Here is a 25,595-nt window from a genome sequence, read left to right as displayed (position 1 = left end):
AAATAAATCCCGAAGTAAAATGATAAATACTCCTTCTGACTCAGTTTCGCGGCGAAAACAGAAAAAAGAACACTGAGGTAAAGTGGGGATGAATGACCGTGTTTGGTCTGCTAACAGGTCCCCAATATGAGCATCTGCCCAGGGCCTCCCGGGGGCGGGGACTCCACCGGCTCGGCAAGGGCCTCGCACTCAGGGCTGTCCACGCTTTCCAGGCGGGAGACGCCGTCATCGGAGCCAAGGGAGCCAGGTTTCCGGGGGTCCTTCCTGGCCTTTGACCTGCTGTGGCGGAGCGCCAGTTCCGCGGGAGACCTGCTGGCCTGCAGGCCGCGCCGGGCCACGAAGATCCCCTCCTGCCGGGAGCAACTGCACCGAGGCTGTGGCCGGCCGCCCCGTTATCCTTCAATGAGGAAGAACCCGCTCCCGCCGCCCCACCAGGATCGCGTCCCCGACCGGCTCCGGCCTCCACTTCCTCGGCGCGTGGCCCCACCGCCCCTCACCAGTAGGCCACGCCCCTCGGCGGCTGAGGAGCGCGCCTTTCTCTGACGTCAGGTCCCGCCCCGGCCCCGCCCCGCGCCCGCCCTCCGCAGCTTGAGCGGCTTCGCCTGAGGCGGCCGTTGGGGAGGCGGCTGAGGCGGCGGTTGGGGAGGCGGCTGAGGCGGCTGAGGCGGCGGCGGTGACGGGGGCTTCGGTGGCCGATCCTGCGGACGGCGGTCGGCTGTCTGTCTGCTTCCGTCCCGGAGCGGCGGGCGATGGTGCGGCGGAGCGCGCGGACGCGGGCGGCGCGGCGGCGGGCATGAGGGAGGATGGAAGGGCAGGACGAGGTGTCGGTGCGGGAGCAGCACTTCCACAGCCAAGTGCGGGATCCACGGTGAGCCGGCCCGCGCCCCGCCCCCCGCGTCCCCGCGTCCCCGCGCCCCCGCGTCCCCCGCGCCCGGCGCCCCCCCCCCCCGCCCCGCGCCCCCCGCCCTCTGCGCCCGGTGCCGCCCCGCGATCCCCGCCCCCCGCCTTCCGTGCCCGGTGTCCCCTGCCCCCCTGTCCCGCGCCCGGTGCCCCCCCCGTACCCCGCGTCCCCCCGCTCCCCTTCCCCCGCCCCGCGCTCCCTCGCGGAAGCTCAGGTGGGCGCAGTACCCGCACGGGCCGCTGGGCGCTCTTCTCGTCGCGGGGGGCGGACGCCGGCCCGGCGGACCCGCGAGCGTGCGGTGCCCAGTGGCGGGCCCGGGAGCCGAGCGTGCGCAGCCCGCCCTCTGGCCCCGCTGGCGTTGGCTCAGGACCCTGCGGGTTGGGGGGGCGGCCGGTGATGTGGGCCGCGCCCGCCGTGCTCGGGGGCCGCTCCCGGGAGCCGTCGCGCGGGGGTGCCTGTTCCGACCAGCGCTCGGCCTCGGGCACCGGTGTGTGCGCCTTCCGTCCCGCAGCGCAGCGCGGTGTGCGCGTGTCTGTGTCCCCGTGGCCGCGCGGGGACCGTGTTACGTGCGTGCGTGCGTGTGTGTGCGCGCGTACTCGTCCCCTCTTCGGACCGACGGCTCCCGCGTTCGGCCCCGCGTTCAGCCGCAGCGCCGGGAGCCGGGGAAGAAGTTCTGCTGCGGAATCGCCGCCCTCGTGTGGCTCTCGGTCTCGGGGACTGAGAATCGCCTTGCCAGGCCCTGGCTTGGAGCGAAGCGCATTCCGCGAGCGACGGCCGTGCGACGGCGGCGCGGGGGCCCGGGCTTGGGGCCTGGGGCGCGCGTGTGCGCCCCTCGCGGGCCCGTGACGGGTTCCGAGCGCTCTGCCCCGGGTGCCGCCGCGGCTCCGTGCACCCTTTCGCCAGCTCAGCGCGTGCCGTGCTCTGTTCTGGATTTCAGCCGCTGCAGGAAGCGCGTCCTCATACTTTTATTTTCTTACTTTGTTTTGCACAAAAAATTGTATATGCGCTTCCCTGATGATGAACGAATTTGGGTACCTTTTCCTATATCTATGGTCATTTGGAACGCTTTCGTGAAGCGTCTTCAAATCTTTCCCCATTTCAGATTAGTCCTGTAATCTCTTAAATACTGATTTGCAAGTTTTCTTTATGCTTTCCGAATATGGTAATTGCGTCAGGTATATGTATTGCAGGTTTTTTTTTTTTTTCCACTTTGTGGATGCTTTAACACTCAACGACGTATCTTCTGATGAGAAATCCTTAATTTTCAGAGTTACTTTAACAGAAATTGTTTCACGGTCAGTCCTGGCTCTGTCCTGTTTAAGAACTCTTTGCCCGCTCCAAAATTGGGAGGACATTCTCTGTTTTCTCTAAATGCTTTACTGATTTGCTCTTCTCATTTCGATCTGCAGTTCATCTGGAATTTGTTTTTCGTGTATGTTTTGAGGTAGGAATCTTTATTTTTTCCCCCCACCTGGATGTCCAGTCCCTTTAGCACCATTTACGACCTTTGTCATGACTTAGGTAACTATAATTGTGGGGGTTAATTTTGTAATCCACGCTGTTCCATTGATCTGTTTGCTTTTTGCCTTACTTTTTAATTAATTACGGAGTCTGTCATTTGGATTGAGAAGGGGACTTGCGTTGTAGTAGCCACGAGCTTTATTACCTTGCTACTCTGGAAACAGCCTAGTTTTGGTGCTCATTTCAAAGTGCCTTAGTTCTGCCACTTGTCACCCCAGCTTTCTCCGAACCAGCACCTCTGGGTGGTGAATGCATCCTCTGCAGAAGCTGTACAGATGCGAACAAGCCCACTGGGTTTCCGGTCTTTGGCATTTTTTTCTCAGATTATTCAGAGGGAATATAAATACTTGAGTTTTCTCTAAGACGTGCTGCCAATACTTTTATTTAGCGATTTTTTGGTTTTGCCCTGTAATGCTGTAAGTTTTACGCTTTTTCTGATACAATATTCATAGCATGTGATTAACATTTTTAAGTGTACAATTCATTGGCTTTAAGTGCATTCACATCTTGTGCAACCATCCCCACTGCCCATCTCTAGAACTTTGCTGTCCTTCCAAACTGAAACGGCCCTCATGAGTCATTGACTTACCATTCCTTTCTCCATCCAGCTCTTGGCAACCACCATTGCACTTTTGTCTCTGTGCATCTGGCTCATGCAGGTATCTCATGTAAGTGGAGTCACACAGTATTTGTCCTTTCGTGTCTGGCTTATTGCATAAGGCTTTCAAGTTGCATGCATCTTGTAGCACGTGTCAGAATTTTTTTCCTTTTTAACGTTAGATGACATTCACTCGTATTGACATAGGACGTTTTGTTTATCCATTCATTCATCACTGCACATTTGGGTTGTTTCCTGGCCTTTGTAAATAGTGCTGCTATGAACATGGGTGTACAAATACCTCTTCAAGACCTTGCTTTCAGTTCTTTTAGATATATGCATACCCAGAGGTGGAATTGGTGGGACCACATAAAAAAATGCTATGTTTAATGTTTTGGGGAGCTGCCATGCTGTTTTCTGTAGTGGCTGTGCTTTTTCACAGTCCCACCAGTGGTGCTCCAGGATTCCAGTTTCTCCACCAACACGTGTTGTTTTCTGTTGTTTTAAAATACAATAGTTATTCTAATGGGTGTGCAGAGGTATCTTATTGTGGCTTTTATTTGCATCTCCCTGATGATTAGTGCTGTTGAGCACTATTTTATGTGCTTCCTGGCCATTTACATTTGTATATCTTCTTTGGAGAAATATCTGTTGAGTCCTTTGCCTGTTTTGAATTGGGTGGTTTTGTTGTTGACTTTCAGGAGTTCTCTATATATTCTGGATATTAATCCCTTATTAAATGTCAGATTTGCAAATATTTTCTCCCATTCTGTGTGTTGCCTTTTTACTCTATTGATAATGTTCTTTGTATATGTTATGTGTATTATATACTGCATTCCTACAATACAGTAGCTAGAGAAAAGAAAGTCTTACTAAAATCATAAGGGAGAGAAAATACATTTACAGTACTGTAATTTTTTAAAAAAAAGATTTTATTTATTTATTTGACAGAGAGAAACACAGCAGAAGAGGGAGCACAAACAGGGGGAGTGGGAAAGAGAGAAGCAGGCTTCCTGCCAAACAGGGAGCCCAATGTGGGGTTTGATCCTAGGACCCTATAGTACTGTATTATATTTAGGGGTGCCTGGGTGGCTCAGTTGGTTAAGCGTCTGCTCTTGGCTCAGGTCATGATCCCTTGGTCCTGGGATGGAGTCCCACATCGGACTCCCTGCTCAGCTGGCAACCTGCTTTTCCCTCTGTTGCTCCCCCTGCTTGTTCATGCTCTCTCTCTTTCTGTCAAATAAGTAAAAATCTTTAATTAAAAAAAAAAGTTGCTAGAGAAAAGAAGATCATAAGGGAGAGAAAGTCCGTTTACAGTACTACATGTATTTTTAAAAAGATTTTACTTATTTGATAGAGATATAGCGAAAGAGGGAATACAAGCAGGGGGAGTGAGGGAGGGAGAAGCAGGCTTCCTGCCAAGCTGGGAGCCTGATGTGGGGCTCAAGCTGGGAGCCTGATGTGGGTCTTGATCCTAGGACCCTGGGATCATGACCTTAAGCCGAAGGCAGACACTTCATGACGGAGCCACCCAGGTGCCTCTATAATACTCTATTATATTTAATTTAAAAAATTCACTTATAAGCGGACCTGTGCATTTCTAAGCCATATTGTTCAAGGATCAACTGTACATGGAAAAATGAGGATTGATTGTCTCCTGTTAAAATTTGCTTCTTTGAGGAGCTGAAAATTTTACCTTCAGAGGTTTTAGCCAGGAAGTGGGCTTCTGGTGGGAAAGTTGCTGGGCCATAAGAAAGAAAACTCTGGGTTGTTTAATGGTCTCCTGAGAAGACTGTGACAGTCTTGGAATAAGGAACAGACATCTGTTGTAGCAGCTGAGCATCTACCTGCTGTGAGCAGGTGGACGGTCTGATGATTCTTTAGGTTCCCTATAGCTCTTTTTCTGCTTATTTATGCTGATATATGATTGTTCTGCCCTTTAAATTTTTTGAGGTGTCAAACTGGATGGGAAGCAATAAGTTTCTTTTTATCAGATTTTGCTTGACTAAAATTTGAAATCACACAGATACAACTACATTGGAGAGATTCTTATGCCAGGATTCTTTTTTATCGATACTTTGAAAATTATTTGGCATAGTCCTGAATTTATAGAAAAGTTAGAAATACAACAAAAAAAGAGCCTTTCTGCCCCAGAACTGTTTGAGAATTTGCCAACCTGGTTCTCCATTTCCTCAGGATACTTTTGTATATAATGCCTACAAACAGTGTGTCCTCCTGTGTATCTACCATACAACCATCAAAATAATGAAATTGAGGCTGTACCACTCATGCCCCATTCAGATTTACCAGTTGTCCCAGTCATGTCCTTTGTTGCGAAAGGACCCCGTTAAGAATCACAGGCTGCGGGATGCCTGGGTGGCTCGGTTGGGTAAGCGGCTGCCTTCGGCTCAGGTCACGACCCAGGGTCTTGGGATCGAGTCCCACATCGGGCTCCTTGCTCGGCAGGGAGCCTGCGTCTCCCTCTGCCTCTGCCTGCCTCTCTGTCTGCCTGTGCTCACTCTCTCTGACAAATGAATAAATCAAATCTTAAAAAAAAAAAAAAAAAGAATCACACGCTGCTTGTAGTTGTCGGGTCCCTTTCGTTGCCTTCAGACTGAAACCCTTCTTCAGTGTTTTCTTGACTTCCCTGTCCTTGATGCTTCTGAAGACTGCAGGCCGGTTGTTCGGATTTGTGTCTTCATGCTTGGTATCAGATTATTCATTTTGTGCCTGGGGTGGGGCGGAGGTGAGGAAAGGGAGAAAGGCTGCCTGCACTTAACGCACACATACACAAATACTCTCACGTACTCTTACTCAGCCGTAAAAAGGAATAAGGTACTACAACGTGCAGGAACCTCAGAAACATCATGCTAAGTGGAAGAAGCCAGACCCGAAAGGTCGTTGAGTGTGTGATTCCATTTATGAGAAATAAACTAGTAAAGGTAAATCCATCCATGTCATATTGATGGTTACCAGGGACCAAGGGGAGGGCAGAATGGGGAACAACTCCTTAGTGAATACAAGGTTTTATTTTGGGGTGATGAAATGTTCTGGAACTAGAAAGTGGTGGTGTTTGCACAACACTGTGACTACACTAAATACCACTAGATTGTTCACTTTGAAATGGTTAATTTTATGTTATGTGAATTTCACTTAAATAAAAAAAATACTTTCAACTGAGAAGTGACTTGAATAGGGCTGATTTGATTCATAACTGAACAGTGAATTTAAATGGACCTTGCTTTACTAGGTTTGGTCATTTAAATTATTTTAAATGCCCTGGGGAAAACATCTGTAACTTTATATTGTGAATTCTTCTTGCTTCGTGGATTTAAAACTTAGGCCTATTACTTTATTTAAATTTATAGGATTAGGGGTTATAGTTTTATTTCAGACCATGACATTTATGAAAATTCTTCAGTGATTTATCATTTTTCTCTGCCTAATTTCCTGGTCTAGATAATTCACTTACCTCAAAAAGCTTCAGCAAATCACACACTGAATAAAGGGCAGATATAATTCCTTCCCAGTGAAATCCTCTAGGGATGAAGTAAGTACCTGTGAGATGTGTGCCACTCTCCTCTCTGTTTAGTCTGCGCTCCACTCTTGGTGGTACATTTCCATACATGCATTTGTGGATCAGTCACTTACGAACAGACCAGAGCACAGCACTTAGGCTTTACCCTGCAATGCATTCTGTGAAATGGTGGCTGTGCCTCGTTTCCTTCTGAGGAGGCTCAGGAGCCCTGACCTCCCCTTCTGCTTTCACCAGTTCTGCTGCCATCGCTGTTGCGGTGGGTCTGAGGGCTTTGGGTTCTCCTGGCGGGTGGTTCCTGCATCCCGTGGGTGGAGGCAGGCAGCTGGGGGAGCACTGACATTAAAGATGGGAGAGGGAGGAGGGGTGAGGGCACCTAGGAGAATCAGGACTAGTCTGTTCCCTTCCACCGCCTCCCAGTGACCCTTCCGGCTTTCACTGCTTTTTTCCCCCCTTGTGTGATAGAATGAGTGAGAATGGAAGAGGAAGGCAGATCTGGATTCAAACTCTGAACTCAAGATTAAGTTCAGGTCCGAAGAGATTGAGAAACAAACATTTGTTTTCTCTTTGTGTGAAGGAGAGCTGCCACTTACTCTGTCATGCTGTTGTGTGGATTAAGTTGCATCTGCAGAGTAATCCGGACTTGGTGCTGGGGCATTGTACGTGGGACTTCGGGGTTGCCTCTCTTCTCTCCACCATCTTTCCTTCCCTTGCCCCCTCCACCGAAGAGGAGGAAGCGGAGGAGAGTCCTGCTAACCGGGAGAAGAAAGGGAAAGGGCTTGACAGGTTCTTAAGTGCAGTGGTTGGCAGCACTCCGGGGTCTCCACAGCTGGCTCAGCACGCATGGCAAAATGGAAGGCCTGTTCCTCGGCCTCCTCACCTCCCGTTAGCCCTGCGCTTGCTTTCTCCTTTGCTCCTCTGTTCTGCTCTTCGCCTGTACCTGCTTGTGCCTCCAGATGAACTTTGCAACCAAAAACTACATTTTCTGCGAGCTACTGTTGGCTAGTTAGTTGATTTGAGAATGAAATCGGAATGCCTAACTGGTGAGACTTTTACGAGCCTTTGCAGGTGAGAGGAGGGTTTCCATTGCAGGAGGTGGTCCTAGCATGACGTATCAGAGCCCCGGGGGGGTGACCTGGTGTGGGCTCTCAGGGTCTGAGAGGAGGGAGGGAATTTTCCCTGCAGAGGGAAATCCCGGCGTGGAGTGTGAGCTTGGGGGTGATGAGGGGCACCCGCACGTGTTTAGGGGTGCTCTGTCACAGGGTGTCAGAGGTTGGGGAGGGCACCCATACAGGATGACAGAGCCCAAGTAGGCTGGTGTCCCTGGAGGGATGGCCTGGCATGGGTATCAGAAGTCAGTGGGGAGGGAGGTAGGGCAGTCCAGAATGGGGAGTCACCTAAGCAGGAGGGTGGCTCTGGATAGGGTAGGAGTGTCAGATCATTTCCAGGGGATTGGTCCATTGAAGGTGATGGGGGCCATTTGCAGTTACAGGAAGGGGAGAAAAATGAAGATGAACAGGGTTGTTGCATTGCGGTTGGACTTGCCAGTGGACGATCAGTGCGGCCTCATGGTTTTTGACACAAAGTTATCGCAGCAGATCTCGATGTAAAGGCGGGTGTAGGTAACTGTGTATATGTACCTGTATGCATAATGCGCACTTACAGTCCTTGCCCTGTCCGTTGGGAGCGTGACACCCCAGCGGCAGGGAGTATATTCAGCACCAGATCGGTATTTCTAAATACAATTTCCCACTAATAGGGACCCAGGCTCCTTGGGGGAGAAGCTGACTGCAGGGTAGGGGAGGGGAAGTTCCAGGCTCATTCTGTGCGTGTGGTACTGCCGGAGTGCAAGGAAGTGCCCCAAGAATGATGGGTACATGTCAAAAAGACCCAGAAGCCTCCGAGGGCTTTCCCACCAATCAGGGACAATCTCAGTGTCCGGAGAATGATTGTAGTGGACCCTACACAGAATAAAATAGAACAATCTTGAGTCCAAACTGATAGGAATCCATAGATGAATAATCTTTCTTGGCAAGGAACAGGCTATTTTCCCTAGTTTCAAACTTAGCTTCCCACAAAATACTTATTATTTAAAAGGGAAAAGAGTGATGTTAGAGTCAGAGAGCCCTGGCAGACACCATCCTGACCAGTGGTCATCGGAACGTGACCAGCAATGGGGCAGACAAGGTCTAGGCCACCTGGTAGCCTGCAGAGAGAAGTGTGAAGCATTGCTTCTGTGATGCTCCTGCCTTGTGGACGTGACGGACGAAGCTGGGCCAAAGCTGAGTTCCCGTTTCCCCGTCAGCCTGCCCCAGCTGCGGCCTTCTCCACCACAGGCAGTGCCCGCTCTGCCGTTCCAGTTCTCAGGCTAAAACTCAGATCGGCCTTGAGTCCTCTCTGCCCCCACCCTCAGGCAGTCCTGTGGGTTCTGTCCTCAGAATCTGCTCCGTTTCAGAAGGTGACGTTTGTGAAACGGTGCTTTAATCCGAGGGGCACTTCAGTAGGTCTGTAAGCCATGGCCACTACTGCCCTATTTCGACTTGACTCAGGGCCTTACCTTAGGGACCCCTTGCCAGCGTTGACCTGCACTGCTCCGGCCTTCTGTGAGTAGCTGTCACCCTAGGTGCCCACGGGCAGTGCGAGAGGGTGACAGCATCTTGTCCGAACATCCTGAGCCCAGTCATGGTACCTGGAATACATACAGTAGGTTCTGGAAGTGTTTTGTTGAGAGTTGGCGTCGTTGTTATGGTGACCATACATTCAGGCTTTTCTGGATCGTTGATTTCAAATACTTTACCTATTTGTCCTCATAAGCTCAGTTTTTTGTCAGATTACAGGACCCAGTTTTTGATTTGGAAACTATGGTTGGTCTTCTTGCTGGTTGTGTGGTGAGTGTCATGTGAGCTGAGAAGAGAGGGATTGACTACTGAGAGGAATGTGGAGAGTGGTGGTTCGCAGGGCAAATGACATAAAGGGGACCCTAGGGACAGAGCTGACTGTGCCCTGGAGCACAGAGCGATGAAACGCATTGAGGTTTGGTGTACAAGAAGACTGGGTACGTGGCACTGTATGTGGGAGTCTGTCGTGGCGAGAGGAGCCTTGCACACATACTGGAACAGCTGTGCAGGACCTGGAATGGTGAGCTTGTGGGTTTGATCCTGTTTTTAGCATTGGAAGGCAGAAATGGTAGTGGTTGGGGTAAGTTCCTCACTTGACTTGCAAGGACAAAACCAGAGAAGCGTGCTTCAGGCCACTGGCTGGTAGTTGCCAGAGTTGGCGGTGGACCGGGGTAGACATTGTTCCTAGTGCTTTTCCCAGGAAACGTGCCCACTCAGCTTCTAAGCCTTCTTCTGTGTCTGATTTGAGTTGTATTTTTGGTATGTATGATATGGTCTACATTTGAACTTTATCAATGATTCACTGAACAGAGAGGTTTCATGGTTGTTTTGGCTTTTAAGTAGGAAAACACTTCTTTTGGTTGCCACAAGATGGCATTGGTCTCAAAGTTACTCTAGTGGATGTTTATTTCCAGCGTTTCATATGCATTTTTTCCTTATGTCGTCTTACATTTATTTTCACGTTGTTCCTATATTGACTTTAATGGAATGGATATTAAATTAAGGTTCCATCTATAATGTTGGTGAGGTTTTCTTTTCCTTTCCCTTTTAGTCTTAAAAATTTTTTTTTAAAAAATTAGATAAAAAATTTTTGAACATTGCAGACATGTATAAGTGAGAGTGTGAAAGCCCACTCTCCTGTGGCATTGTTATATATTATGCTAGGTTGTTTTTTTTTTTTTTTTGGTACCTCTGTTTTCCTGTGTATATAAATGCATTTTTTGGGTGTGTGTGTGTGTGTGTGTGTGTGTGTGTGTAAGCATGTATTCTATTTATTGTCCATGCTTTCTCAGTTTTTGGTTTTTTACTTAATTTATTTTTGACATCTTTCTGTATTAGTATTTATTAGCAGTATCTTATTTTTAAAAATGACAAGGCAGTGTTTTAAATAGTTTAATAGTAGAATATTTAATAGTTAGATACTGTTAGCTAGTCTAATTTATTTTACCTTTACCTCTTTTAAGAGGTAGCTGACCAATGGCTTTGCTGAGTTTTTTTCCTTGAAATAACCATTTTGAATTGGTTTTTCATATTGTTTTCACAAGTATTTTTTTTTCACCTGAATCAGTTTTTGCATTGCTGTTAGGATGTATTTGCCAGTTGTTAATGAAATGCAATTGTGGAATAAATATTTAAATTTAAAAGAGGAGAGAAACTATGGCTTATTCTTTGTAAAATGTGCAAAGTACTTTGTCTTCTGTATGTGATTCTTCTAGGGCCTGCTCGTTCGAGTTACTGACCTTTTTCACAGAGTGAGGAGTTTTGGAGTATACCTAATTGAACTTGTAGTATCATACATATAACATTTGTCTCCCAACTATACGTATTTAATGAAAATCTTATGTAACTCTTTTGGATTAAAAGATTTAAGAGTTTTTGTCCTTTTTGAATTCCTACTGTATTCCTTGCTTTTTCCAGTTGCTGGTGACAATGATCTCTTCCAGGTTGTTCTTGAGCACGTTCGCCCTGGCAGTTTCAGCTGGGGCTGTTCTGCTTTTACCCTTTTCAATAATCAGCAATGAAATCCTGCTTTCTTTTCCTCAAAACTACTACATTCAGTGGCTAAATGGCTCCCTGATTCATGGTCAGTATATATTGCTTAATAATGAATGTTTTCATGTTTTTCTGCACTGTATTTTTAGATTTGCCTTTTCTTAATTTCCTTCATAATTTGCATCTTCCTCCATGAGTCCTTCATAAAATCAGAAAACCAGATTTTACTTACTATTCCTGTTCTTAGTTGTGACAGCCTTTTCTGTTTTACTTAATCAAGAACCAATCTTTATACTTAATAATGATTTTGATAAGTAAGTTCTCATGTAAATATGTATCAAGAGAATTTTGGTTTATCTGGATATGTCAAAAGAACTCAACCTCCATTTAAGACCTAAAAACACTAGCCGTAGTTTTCTACTTCATTTATTTTCTCTTAGTTACTTTTTTCATTTAAGAATGTGTAATTGAAGGGGGAAAAAACTCTTTTGTTAAGTATGAACTTTAAAATTAACGTGGTTAAAAAAGTGACTTACTTGCTGTGGGCAACATGGTATATTGCTTGGAGGCCAAGTAGACCTGCATTCCAATCTTGACTCTACCATTTTCTAGAAATTTTTGATGAAGTAGGACATTTTAATTTTAATTTATAAAATATAAGATCTAATACATAGATCTTTTTTATATGTTTCATTTCCTCCCCCCTTTTATTCTTATTGAATTATGATTTCTTTATATGCGAAACATCAGCTTTTTATTAGATTTTTGTAAATATGTCCTGGTTATTTTTCTTTTTAACTTTATTTGCTTTCTTGATTGACAAAATTATTAACATTTGTATTTTGCCCAGTGTGCAGTCTTTTTTCTTCCTTTGGTTTTTCTAATTGTTCTGTGTTTAGAGGATCCTTTCCCTTCCTGAGATGTGACAAATAATCCCTTCCCCTCCCTCATTTTCTAAAGATGACTTTGTGCATAACTCTTTATCTGGAATTTATATAGATGGCTACCTTTTCTCTCACTCCTTTGTGTTTAAAGAAATGCTATGTTTGCTGTAGAATATTTGGAAAACAATATACAGTGAAGAAAATTAATGTTACCCAGAACCCTACAACTCACAGAGCTATTGGGAATACTGTGGCCTGTAGCCTTCAGTAAGGTGTATTCCTGTGGATACATAACCAGATGGAAACCTTCATGGACTCACTGATAATTTGTATTTTCCTAAATCAGCATATAAGGGGGAGGTTTCCATGCCATTAACTACTTTTCTGTGCAATTTACAGTAGTGCCTGAAGCTGTTATAAGCATGGATTGTTCCCATTTTTTTTTAACTAAAAAAGCTACATCTTTACAAATAAATATTTGTCCTTAGGATAAATTTCTGCAGTTTACTTTCCAGGTAAGCACACTTCAAAAGTTTTGAGAAGATATTTCCTGATTCCAAAAAGCTGTGTGAATTCCACTAGTGGTTTCACTTTCAGGGGTGGGATGGGGGAGGGGCTCGTCTTCCCAGAATGCATCTTCATCAACTGTGGGCGGTACTTAAAACGTGCCAATTCAAGGGGTGCCTGGGTGGCACAGTCAGTTAAGTGTCCGAGTCTTGGTTTCTGCTCAGGTCATGGTTTCAGGGTCATGAGCTTGAGCATCGGGTTCCATGCTCGGTGCGATCTACTTGGATTCTCTCTCTCTGCCCCACCCCCAAACAAATCTTTAAAACAATCATTCCAATTCAAAAACGTGAAACATTTCTCCTTGTAAATGTACATTTCTTTAATTACTAGTATGGTAGACATTTACAACATTTACAAAACATACTCGGAGGTCATTCATAGTTTTTTTTTTTTTAAAGGTTTTATTCATTTATTTGACAGAGAGACACACAGCGAGAGGGGGAACAGAAACAGGGGGAAGTGGAGAGGGAGAAGCAGGCTCCCCGCTGAGCAGGGAGCCCGAAGCGGGGCTTGATCCCGGGAACCTGGAATCATGACCTGAGCCGAAGGCAAACACTTAATGTCTGAGCCGCCATAGTTACTTTTTTAGTAAACTGCCTGCCTGTGTTTCCTTTGCCCATTTTTACAGTGTTTTTTCCCCCTTTTTCTTTTTTTAAATTACATTTTTAATTCTTGTTTGTTAACATCCAGTATGATATTAGTTTCAGGTGTACAATATAGTGATTCAGCACTCCGTACACCACCCCGTGCTCATCACGATAAGTGTACTTCTTCATCCCCATCACCTATCTCACTCATCCCCCAACCACTCCTTCCCTTCTGGTAACCACCAGTTTGTTCTCTATAGTTAAGAGTCTGTTTCCTGTGTTTCCTGGTTTGCCCCTCAACTCTTGTTCGCTTGTGCATTTGTTTTGTTTCTTAAATTCCACATATGAGTGAAATCATAGGATCTTTGTCTTTCTCTGAGTGACTTATTTCTCCTAGCATTATATTCTCACTCCATCCATGTTGTTGCAGATGGCAAGATTTCATTCCTTTTTACACCTGCTTTTTTTTTTTTTTTTAAGTAATCAGTTGTTTATCAGGTTAATTGCAGACACTTTCCTCCCGTATGTCCTTTAATACTGCTTAAACTGTTTATTGACATGAAAAATTTTAACATTTTAGTTTAATCATATATTTGAATTTGGCCTTTGTGGTATCCATTGTGCTTGAAAGTAGAAACAAATGGAGTCATGATGCTCTGAAGACCAAGTGAATTCAGCAACATTAGAACTAATTATTAAATGAATAATTTAATAATGACTTAATTTTTTGCTTAGCAATTGAAAAAAACTCAAATAAGCAAACTGAAATTGATAGAAAAAGTAAATCTTCTACTGAAAAGTCCGCTGTTACTATGAAAGGCAGGAAACAACCTGGAAAGTAAAGGCTATGAATGTTTTGGTGAGTTATTTTTAGATGACTTGTTATTTGTTATTAAAAATATGTGAATAATATATAATTTAGAAAACGTTTTTTACATGTGTTGTCTAAAATGTTTGAGGAGGACTGTTTGGCATGGTTCCGCTTGGCCCTACCTTTCTGTAAAGCTGTAGGTACTATGGCACAGATGTTTTGCAGGGTTGGGCTCCAGGTGTTTTTACCAGCAGTGCAGGTGATTTCAAGCTGGGCTAACCGGTATGACAGGTCAACTGGCCTTTGTTTCCAGTTTCACTGAGTAGAAATTGCGTGCTATACTTAATGACCTTCACATACTCTAAATCAAGGTCATTTCTTTTATTCTATTTATGGACTGGAAGTAAGAGCTACTAACACATGACATGCCATATATTTGGAGGCCTTAACTCTGGAAGTAAATATATTTGTTTTATTGGTAGTCTTTCTCATGATGATGTAAAGTGTGCATGTAAGCTCGAATATTTTGTTTATAAATTAGGGCTTAGAGCAATGATTCCCACATAGTTGATTGCCTAATAAATGTGTTGAATGAAAATGTAATAAGCAATAATTTTGAACTCCAGTAAACCACATCCTCTGAAAGTCGGGGAACTAGAGGAAGAACCTTCTAGATGATGTCACTGCTTCTAAATGTACTCTTGGGAATAGGTTTCAGGAGGCCTGGGGTGCAAGCCTCGGAAATTTTCCTTGAGGGTTTTATGACCCCTGGCTTTGTTTCTGTTAAATCTTTGGTATGTCTGTATCCTTTGCTGCATGTAGTGAATTTCATGAATCTTTAAATTCATCTTTCTCTTCTAAATTCATAGCTTTCTTTAACCTTGTCAATGACATTCGAGGGAGTGATTATTAGTCCCTAAGATTGTCTTGGGTTGAAGATTTTTCAGCCTTAGACATGCTTGCTTCTTGGCTTTTAAAAAATCATTAATGGGCTCAAATTATGGTGATACTAAGACATGCTCTGAGTCATGTCCTGTTTTCTAGACACACTCTTCCTCACCTCCATTGTGGAGGAGCAGTCCAGGTTCCACTTGGTGGTCAGGACTCCCTTCCTTGCTGGTTGAGAGGCTGGAGGACCACAGAGTGCTGGGCAGCAGTCTGAGCTTCCAGGTCCGTGGAATCACTGTTGTGTCTCCTGGTGGATGTGTTCCTCCCTTTGGAGCTAGAACCTCTAGCCTAGCAGCACTAGTTTCTAAGGTTATAGGAATAGGAGGCAGAAGGTTTGCTAGGGGTCAGTAGGGATACTAGTCAGTGCTACCACTTGCATTTCTGCCCCTTGATTCCTGGGCCTGTGAACCCTGGCTATGGGAGAAATGCCACCATGTATTGAACACAGATTCAGGGTAAATACAACTTCTTGAGTACCTTTCTTCAGCCCTGCGAGGTATTACCTCCTAGCTAGTACCATAACTGAGTCTTCAAAAGGGCATTCTGTTGAACCAGCTGCTTCAGGACGGCGGGAAACATGCATGGCCAGTGAATTCCAAGGGCATGGGCCCATTGTTGTTCTGCTGTGAGGTATTTCCTAGATCAGAAGCACTCCTGTGATGATGGTGGACAAGGCATTCTGAAAGTCCGCAGATAGTAGTTTTGGCAGCAGCTCACCTTGCGTTCAAGGTGAATCTGTACCCAGAGTAAGTGGCTGTTCCAGTGAGGACAAAATGTTGCCCTCTGCATGATGGGAGTGGCCCATTTCACTGAACCCACCACCAGGTAGCTGGCTAATCTCCCCTGGGAGTGGTGCCATAGTGAGGTCTCAGTGTTGGTTTTTGCTGCGGGCAATTAGGCACGCAGTGGTAACCATAGCCAGATGAGTCCGATGAGTAGAGGTGCACATAGCTGAGCCCATGCCTAATCTCCACCCTGCCATCATGACCACTTTGTTTATGAGCTCATTGGACCAGGACAGGGGTGCTGGGGAAAGAGGCTGACTGGTGTCCTGTCCACTTGATTATTAAACTCCTCCTTTGCCAGTGTCCTCTTTTGACGAGCAGTCACATGGGACATGTATATCTTCACATTTTTTTCCCCATTCAGAGAGTTCTGTCTGTATACCTCTGCCCCAAATTCCCTTGCTACCAGTTTTCTAGTCATTTCTTCCTGACCATCTGGCACATCACTGGACACAACGCATGAATTTATAATCCCATGTCTGGCCATTTCTCCTCCCAAGCAAAGTGAACGGCCAGGAGCCTCGGGAGGATTTCCCTTCACTGCTGTCCTTCCGGGATGTTTCAGGGGGGCCCTAGTGCTGCGGCGTCCACTCTGGGTGCTGTTGTGCAGAACCATCTGTAAACCAGGCTGGAGTCTTCCCTCTGTCAGCTGACTGTAAGGAACTCCCTATGAGGCCCCAGGTGCAAGTTGGGGGAGAGAAGTAGTAGAGTAGGAGTGGGGACCATGGGCATTTGGGCCACTTGTTCATGTGACTTACTCGTACCTTCAGGGCCTGCTTGGGCTTGATCACGTCCGTACCACTTCTGTTGGATGGTGGAGTGCTGCTGCACGTCCGGTGTTATGACTCGGTGGGTCAGATGACAAATACCCTGTTCACGATGGGCAGCTCCAGTCACGTGGTAACTTGGTGGCTCATGATGAAGTGTTCAGTCTCTTTTAAGGCCCAGTAACAGGCCAAGATCTGTTTCTTAAAAGAGACTGGTTATCTGTGCAGGGCTGTCCTTCCTGTATGTCCCAGAGGGGCAGGGGCTGTAGTGCTGTAGGGCTTTGCTCTAAAGTCCTAAGGGCCTGTGCCGTGATCTGTCTCTAGTGCCTGCCAAAGGCTCCAACCAGCATCCCTGTCCGCCATGGACACTTAAGGCACCAGTGGATTTGTGGACCCGGTGGCCTGAGGAGGGGAGCAGCTTGCGCAGCAGCCTATACTTGTCGCAGAACCTTCTTTTGTTCTGGACCCCACCGTACACTGGCAGCTCTGGGCGTCACTCGGTAAATGAGCTGGAGTAACACATCCAGAGGGGTCGGTGAGGAATATGTTACCTCCAAAATCCCAAGAAGCCCGTGGACAGTTGTTCCTCTCTTGGTTGTAGGAGGAGCCCAATTCAACAGCTCATCCTTCTCCTGAGAGCTCTCCATGTGCTCCATACCACTAGACCCCTAGAACTTTGACTGACGTAGAAGGCCCCTGAATTATTCTTGGATTGATTCTCCACCTCTGACATGAAAATGTCTTACCCATAAGCCTGGATACTTGCTACTTCTCACTCACTAGATCCGGTCAGCACAATGTCATCATTAGAATAGGCCCCTGTGACATTTTGGGGAAGGGAAGGGCCATCAGAATTCCTGCACATTAAATCGTGACACAGGTCTGAAGGGTGGGAGGGCCCTGAGGGAAAACAGTGAGGGCGCTTTGCTGGCCTTGCAGCTGCGAGTAAACTTGCGGTGGGTCTTAGGGACAGAGATGGAGACAGAGGCCAGGAGTCACACACCAGGTACCAGTGTGTTAATTTACTCAAGCATTGAAACCACATCTGGAACAGCAGCTGGAACAACAGCAACAGTGGGGGGTCACCATCGAGTGAGGCTTATGGTAATCAACTGTCATTGTCCTAAGGTCTGTTCTGGGGATGTGGGAGTCACCACTTTTGTGTCTTTCTAACCCTTGATGGTGGCACTAATCTCTGCATTTCTTTCGGGGATGTGGCATGACTTTTGGTTTACTATTTTCCTAGTTAGAGGCAATTCTGGAGGCTTCCACTTGGTGTTTCCCACTGTAGGAGCCCTTACTACACAGGTCAGGGCACCAGAGTGGGAATTCTGTCAGTAGGAATTCTGTCAGGAATTCTATTCCTTGTGCATTCCGGCACTGGGCATGTGACCATAGACCAGGTTTGCAGACCCACTGGGACATCTGTGAGACCTGAGCTAATATTCCATTGACCGGCTGACCTCCATAAGCCCTTCCTCTGACTGGTGGGCCACAGTGGTGTTTTGGGTCTCCTAGATTTAGTGTCAGGTCACAGCCAGTGTTTAGTAGTCTCTGGAAAGTCTGAGGGTTTCCTTTACCCCAGTGCAGTTATATCATCCACATTCGTCAGTCATTTAACATTTTGTAAAACTTAGCAGATTTTCTTGAGTTGTTATTTGTCTTCTTGGTTAAGCCTTTTGTGAATTTATGCCAAATTCTTTGAGGTCTCAGAATATGTCTGAAATTATCTTTATCATTGCTCCAGTACTTTCACACTGAAATTGTCCAGTAAAGATTCATCGTTCAGTGAATAAAAGTTATTTATTGTGTCATTAGCAATACCTTGGTTAAAAAAAGAACTTAATTTGAAAAGAAATAGAATGACTTACCTATAAAATTGTCAGTATGGATGGTTTTGATCGCTTGTGCCTTAGTGTAAATCACATGGGTTAGGCCAATATGAGTGTTGATAATGCTTTAGTGTGTTTAAAAATATTTAGTTTGAATTAAATACAGTGTCTGGATTTTGGGCACATGAATTTAAGAGGTTACATGTTAACCAAATTACGGTAGATGGCCACTTCACTTCTGTGGGCCAGAATTGAGTAATGTAAATAAATAAAATATTACTCTTAGTTCTAAATCTGTATCATGTAACAAGATGTATCTCTGTCTACAGTGAGAAAATTATTAAAACAGCTTGAAAAATGTGATGTACAAAAGTGATATCAGAGCTGGAATGAGGCAAAATGGTAATCCTGTGATTATGGGCAGTTTTAGCCCAGTGTCTGTCAGCCAGACGCAGTTGAGCTGTGTCCCATCGCTCACTTAGTGTGGGTATGACATGGCCAGCAACTATAGTTATTCTAGGATGGTACAGAGAGAGCAGAGATGACAAATTCAAATGGTAACTAAAATTTGTATTGTCACTTTTATTGTTAAAATTGGAAAAAGGTGAAAAATGGACAGAAAAAAAAGAAAGCATCAATTTGTATTCACTTTCTTTGTATCTTGTTAAAAACTTAGAAAAATATGAAATTAGTGAGTTCCACAGGTTGAAAAACTGATACACAGGGGATTTTCTTCTCTGGGTGATAGACATGTCTTGGAATGAGATGGTGACTTGTGAATGCACTAAATGCATTGAATTATTCCCTTTCAGTGGTAATTTCACGTTATGTGAGATTAAAGTTAAAAACTAAACAGGAATAAATCTTTGGAGGGTAGGAGAATAATGGTGTTCAGTTGTACCCTTAAATGGTCAGGAAATCGTTCTTCAGTTCTTTAAGGTATCCCCCCACTGGGGGTCAATTTTTGCTAAGCTGTCAATACTTACTTATGAAACAGACAGAGACACCTATTTATAACATGATTGCCTAGTTGACATTTAGTTGTTAAGAGATAGCCACCATGATCTGTGTGGGCTTCTAAGTCCATGCAACATTTGGGTCATTTTCAAGGCTGCCTGGTTTTTGCTTTCTAACAAGCTTTCTGCTTCTTTGCGTGTATGCGCGTGGCTTAGCAACCATGGGTATGTGGGTGGCTCGAACCAGCTTCAGTTTCTACTGCCTGCCTCGGGTAAACCTGGAGTTTATGTGGAGTGCTTATCCCATCCAGATGGCTCTCTGACCTCTCAGAGCTTACAGTTAAATACCTTGCTACTCTTGTTTCCCCTAAACAGCATTGCAACCTCAGGCTAGAGAACTCTGTGTGCTTAGCATGGAGGCCACCTCTTTGACTTACTCTGCCTCAGGTCAGGCAAGTCCCTTCTCTAAGTGACAAGTTTCTGGCATGGGAAGTGAGAGCACAGCACAGACTCACACAGCTCTAACCAAACTTCAGTAATCTTCATGAATAAACCCTTCTTAGTTTGTTGTAGGTCTTCAGAGTCTTTAAAATAATATTATCCAGCTTTATAGCCTCGGGGCGGTGAGCCGAGTGGGGGCCCCGCCGCTCTGCCCCGTCAGAGCGGCGCGCCGCTGCACTGAGATTTGAGAGGCTTGGGCCTCGCACATGCACTTTGGGCACCTTTAGTCGCTGGCCCTTTATGCGCAGGTGCAGCCACGCGGGTTTCAGAGGTGCGCAAGCGCATTTGTGCCTGGCGTCATGGTTACGGTTGTTAGGTGCTCCAAGATTCCAAACCGTTGTGGGGTCGGTTTGGCTTATCTCTAGCACTGGTGCTGGTGTGTAGAAGCGGTGAAAAGCCCAGTGGAAGGTGAAGTGTTGGTGAAGCCTCTAGGCTTTGCAATGAAGAAGTTTTTTGGTTTCAGGACTGGGAAGGTTGGTTCATCCGTGACCTTTCGCAGGGAAGTGATGAATGACTTGAGGGCCCCAGTTGTTAAGAAGGGAGAATTCAACGAGTCCCAGCGGGTGTATAACATCCGAATGAAAGATCTCAAAGAGATCCACAGAGTTGCCGTCATGAACAACATATTGAAAATGCAGCGGTTGCTACTGCTTGGGAAAGATGTGAATAAAAGAGACAAGAAAAAATGGTAATAGAGCTGTAAGGGCCTGCTTAGCCAGAGGGAGTCATTTTGTGAACTTAGATTGACCCTGCCCCTTCCAGAGGAACTTACTTGCAAAGTCCAGTTACAAGGGCGGGTCAGGCCAGGTGAAGACATCCAATCAGTGGGGTGTGCATATATCTACTAGGGTAAATTGAAATTCAGTTGGCCACTCATGTGTAACCTAGCAGTTTTCTCTGTGTGTTGCAGACCTATTGCAATCTCACTGGCCACCTGTGTATAGCCCGGCTAATCTACCTCTATAAAAGTTAGTCTGTTATTTTTAATGGACATCTTTTTATACGATAATGTTATAAAAAAAGATCTATTCCCATAATAGATCAACTTCTGGGCTACAAATTCTTTCGATAAAATCCAATATATAATTTATATCTGTGTCCACTTTGTATGTATGTTATTTACTGACTGGCTGTCGAAAGAAATTTTGAATTGGGAAGATGGTTCTGTTTGTGATTAGGAAGACATATTTCTCAAAATGTGTACTCTTCTTGTATTTATCGACATTCCATAAAGCAAATAAAATCATCATGGTTTAAAGAATTTTGGGTTACACCTGCTCTCTTTTATCATTGTGATGACATTAAGAAAATTTTTGGAATCACTATAGTGTACACCTGAAAGTAATATAACACTGCATGTTAACTGGAATTAAAATAAAAACTTAAATTTTTATAAGCAGACAAATTTACCCTTCCAGATATCAAAATGTATCTTAAATTTCCACAATTTACACGGTTACTAATAGCTGAAAGGACAGATGAATGAATGGGGCAGAGTAGAAAATGCCAAACACCCAAATATGGTGACATTTCATATTAGTAGGAAAAGGTGAATCATTCATAAGTGGTGGAGAAATATCTGTTATTTATTTTTTATAATAGTATTGAATACTAATATTGATCATTGGTAATTCTTGATTTTCATATGATCTATAAATCTAAATATCTAATAAAATGAAGAAAATAATTTCATTTATTATTTAATATAATGTATATAAAATCTATCATATAAATATATGATATATTTATGTATAAGATATATAAAATATTTATTATTTAATATATAAAAATATATAAAATACATAATCTATAAAAATAAAACTGGTCCCGTCTATTTGAATCCTGAGCTTCCTTTGGCTTAAATTTCTTGAAAATCAGAGTGAAGAATTACTTAAAAAGAATTCTTCATTATTTTAGTCCTCTTTTCCCATAATGCTTTCAAGAACTAAAATGTATTTAAATGCCAACCATGTGACTAGAACTGCAGTAGAACTGTTGTATGTATATACCATTATTTCAGTTAACGTAAGGCACATTGATTGTGTGATGCCCCACCACTTTATATACCAATAAGAAATCTTAAAAAATTCTGCCAATTATAGTTGTAAGACATTTTGAATTATAAATTGCATCCCAATGTCAGAGATACTAAAAGGTGACAAAATGAGCCTCCTAGAATCATTGATATATAGTATTCCTGTGAATATTTAAAACATATCTGAGAAGTAGGCATAATTGTATCACTTTACCTAATAGGAGAGTTGTCTTTGTACAGTAGTAGCAATAGTAATAGTTATAATAATAATATGTAAAAAACTTTGCATAGATCCTCATTTAAGCATGGTGACGAGGTCTTGTGAGATAACTATTCTTTATTTTATTTTTATTAGTTTTTAGTAATCTCTATAGCCAACACGGGGCTTGAATTCATGACCCTTGAGATCAAGAGTTACATGACCTTCAAACTGAGCAGGGCAGGGGACACGAGATAACTATTTTCATGTCCATTTTGTTGAGGAGGAAATTGAGGATAAGGCTGAGTAATAACTATTAAGTGACAGAGTTAAGTAGGATTTAAACCCAGGTTGAGCTGAATCCTGAGGTCACGCTCTACCTAGTCAGATAGCCCGCTCTTTTACTAGCATGGTGACTAATCACTAATACATATTGTACTTTCGTCAAAAGAAAACTAAATCTTTGTTTTTGAGTCAAAGGAATAAGATGCTATTTAACGTTTACGATTACATGAATTAACTGCATGTTTTGAAGTAGTGCACTATAATTTCCTAAAACGTTCTTTCACTTTCCTAGGACTCCTCTCCATCTGGCCTGTACCATTGGCCATGCCGACATGGTGACTCTTCTTGTACAGAGGAAATGCCAGCTTAATCTCTGTGATAAAGAATGTAGGACTCCTCTAATGAAGGTGTGTGGTAGCAGCTGTGTCTGCCTGAGATGGATTTGATTGAATTACGTAGAATGAAACTTTATTGCATTTAAATGTAACTAATTGGTGAAAACTGTGGCATGCTTGCTTTAAATTCCCAGAATTTACACTCTGTTTCTTGGGATACTACTGACAGGCTATACAATACCAGGAAGAGACGTGTGTAACTATTCTCTTAGAACACGGTGCTAATCCACACCTTACGGATAACTTTGGCAATACTGCCCTCCACTATGCTGTTGCTGGTGACAACACGTCAATAGTAGAGAAGCTGATTTTATACCATGCAAATATTGAAGCAAGAAACAAGGTATGTCAACTTTATTGATAAAGTATTTGAAATTTTAAAACATACATATAAATTTTTTTAGCGACAAAACATTTATTTACGTATTTATTTATATATGTAATAAATAATAAATACTGAATTCGATACATCAAGTCCTATCACCACGGAAACAACTCCAAAGCCAGGGCAGGGAGAACTAGAGATCGACGATGCGCACAGAAAGGGCAGAGTTCTGTTTCCCATCCACTCTTCCACCCCAGAAGGAGAATCTTCCCATTAGTGCTTGGGAGTGGATGGTGGGCTCAGAGCCCACAAAGGATTGAGGGCCTGGAGGGGAGTGAGGTGATGATGGAGGCTGAGTGCTGTGCAGGGGCTTAGGAAATGGGTGCTGCTGGGAATGGGTGGGAGTCCATGACCCAGTGGGGTAACTTGAGTGAGTGCAAGTGGGAGGAGAAAGCAGCAGGTTGCAGGCCCTGGCCACTCCAGGCCCCAAGGTTCTGAAGATGAGAGCAGGGGGATCGGGTCATGACATCCTACAGGGGCGTCTACTTGCGCTCATAGCCACTCTGCCTGCCATGTACCGCAATGGGGTCTCCCATTTCACAGAGTAGTTCCTCCTCAGCATTGTGTAGGTCCTCGGGGGGGTATAGCTGTGCATGGGGAGTAGTGGAGGACCGCGCTCACTATTCCACTTGTTATTTCTTTGACGTGCGTCACCTCCTACCACTGCCCTTAAGGAAGCACTGTTGGTTGACATAGATAGGGTCAATTTTTCATATGTAGAAGCTCGAGCATTCCCTGAATGAAAATATTTTGAAATAACTTAATTGTCTAAGATTTCCCTTTATTTTTATTTTTTAATTTTTTTTTTCTTGAGCGTACTTTTTGGAAATACATTTTTGTAGGAACTGTAAAGAAAGAAAGCAGGAAGAAAGCACATATACAGACTTGTAAGAAGAGAAGCATGTTCTTCACATAGCAAGAATTTTTATGCCTCGGCTTCTAACCCAAGGAGTACTTCTGAGTAATTTTACATGGAATATGCTTTATTCTGCTCTAAGACCATGATCTTGTTATAGAGATAGAGAAGTGATCTATGTCTCTATGATTCAGCTGATATTAACACTAATCTTTGATACATTTTCATTCTTAAATGCAGCAATTATCTACAATTGCTTATAGTTACTAAGATTTAGTTGACCCAAGTGTTGGTTTTCTTCAAGTTTTGAAAGAGGCCGGCTTTGGCTAACAGTGCTGTAAACTGTCAAGTCAGTTATTCGAAGTTTTAAGATTTCACTTTAATGAAGTTTAAAAAAAAAAAAAGATTTTATGTATTTGAGAGAGAGTGTGAGAGACAACACACATGAGTAGGGAGGAAGGGCAGAGGGAGAGGGAAAAGTAGGGGAGCCTGATGCAGGGCTGGATCCCAGGACCCCGAGAGCACGGCCTGAGCCGAAGGCAGACGCTTAACTGGCCGATCCACCCAGATGCCCCAGAGCTGCTCTTTTAATTCAGAGTGCATCTCCTCAGTGACCCATTTGGAGCAAGAGTGCTTTATGTTGACATCTGGGATCCTGATACCATTGATAGAAGAGAATCAAGCATGTTGGTATAACCTGGAGAAAACCTTCACCTTTATTGGAAAGCTCTCGACACTGTATCCCTGAAACTCTAATTTCTCAAATGTTAATGTTTGCCGTGAAAAGTATTGTCAAATGGGGATAAGCAAATTTAAACCGATTTCTTTTGTGCGAGAGATATAGTGCAGTTCTGTAATATTTCTCAAACATAGAGGATCATTGACTCTTTCTATTGAGGCACAATCCTCACCTTCCAGCAAAGTGTGTGTTCTTTGGGATATAATTTGAGAAACACTACTCCAGAGATAATCATTTAGGCTGTTAACTCAGTAAAAATACTTTAAGCTTTTACAGCTATGTCTTAGAGTTTGGAGATACAGAGATAAAAAATAGTCCCTTCCCTCAGAAAGCTCTTGGTTTCGATGGGGTGCAATAAAATAATTGGAGTATACAATGCTAAATGCTGTGATAGAAGCCGAGATTCTTGGAACCAGCCAATGTTTGAAGTAAGATTTGGAGAATGACTACAGTTAATCTGTTGAAGAGGTGGAGGAGGGCTATTTAACTTAATTTGTTTTATTTTTTTCAAAAATATTTATTAAGTTGAGAGAGTGAGAGTGGGAGAGAGAGCATGAGCAGAGGTGTGGGGCAGAGGGAGAAGGAGAAGCTGACTCCCCACGGAGCAGGGAGCCTGACATGGGGCTGCATCCCAGGGCACTGGGCTCATGACCTGAGCTGAAGGCAGAAGCTCAGACTGAGCCACCCAGACCCCCTGAGGAGGGCTGTTGTAAAGAGAAGGAGCAGCTGGTGAAAGCAGGGGGGTGAGGGAGGGTCGGGGGGTGGGGAGGATGGGGGGATGGGGAGGATGGGGGGGTTAGAGTACTTATATATGTGTTTAAGTTTAGAGGATCCTTTATAGGTTTTAAAATTCAGTATGGAAATATGTAACTTTGTAAATTATAAATTGTAAATGATA

At 44.2% G+C, this 25,595-nt stretch overlaps 1 protein-coding gene across 1 annotated transcript in view; it reads left to right on the top strand.

Moving 5' to 3' along the window:
- Positions 1-583: 583 nt before the first annotated feature.
- LOC308337917 (ankyrin repeat domain-containing protein 26-like) overlaps positions 584-25,595 on the top strand; it is a gene marked incomplete at its 3' end in the record, with an annotated part of 66,459 nt that continues 41,447 nt past the window's right edge. The window contains exons 1-3 of the mRNA XM_080831463.1: positions 584-868; positions 22,615-22,729; positions 22,887-23,060. Coding sequence (XP_080687589.1) covers positions 804-868; positions 22,615-22,729; positions 22,887-23,060 — 354 coding nt within the window. The remainder of the gene's footprint in view (positions 869-22,614; positions 22,730-22,886; positions 23,061-25,595) is intronic.

Source organism: Martes martes (assembly GCF_963455335.1).
Source record: "Martes martes genome assembly, contig: scaffold_119, whole genome shotgun sequence".
NCBI classification, from domain to species: domain Eukaryota; kingdom Metazoa; phylum Chordata; class Mammalia; order Carnivora; family Mustelidae; genus Martes; species Martes martes.
This window is presented reverse-complemented; position numbering and strand designations above follow the sequence as displayed.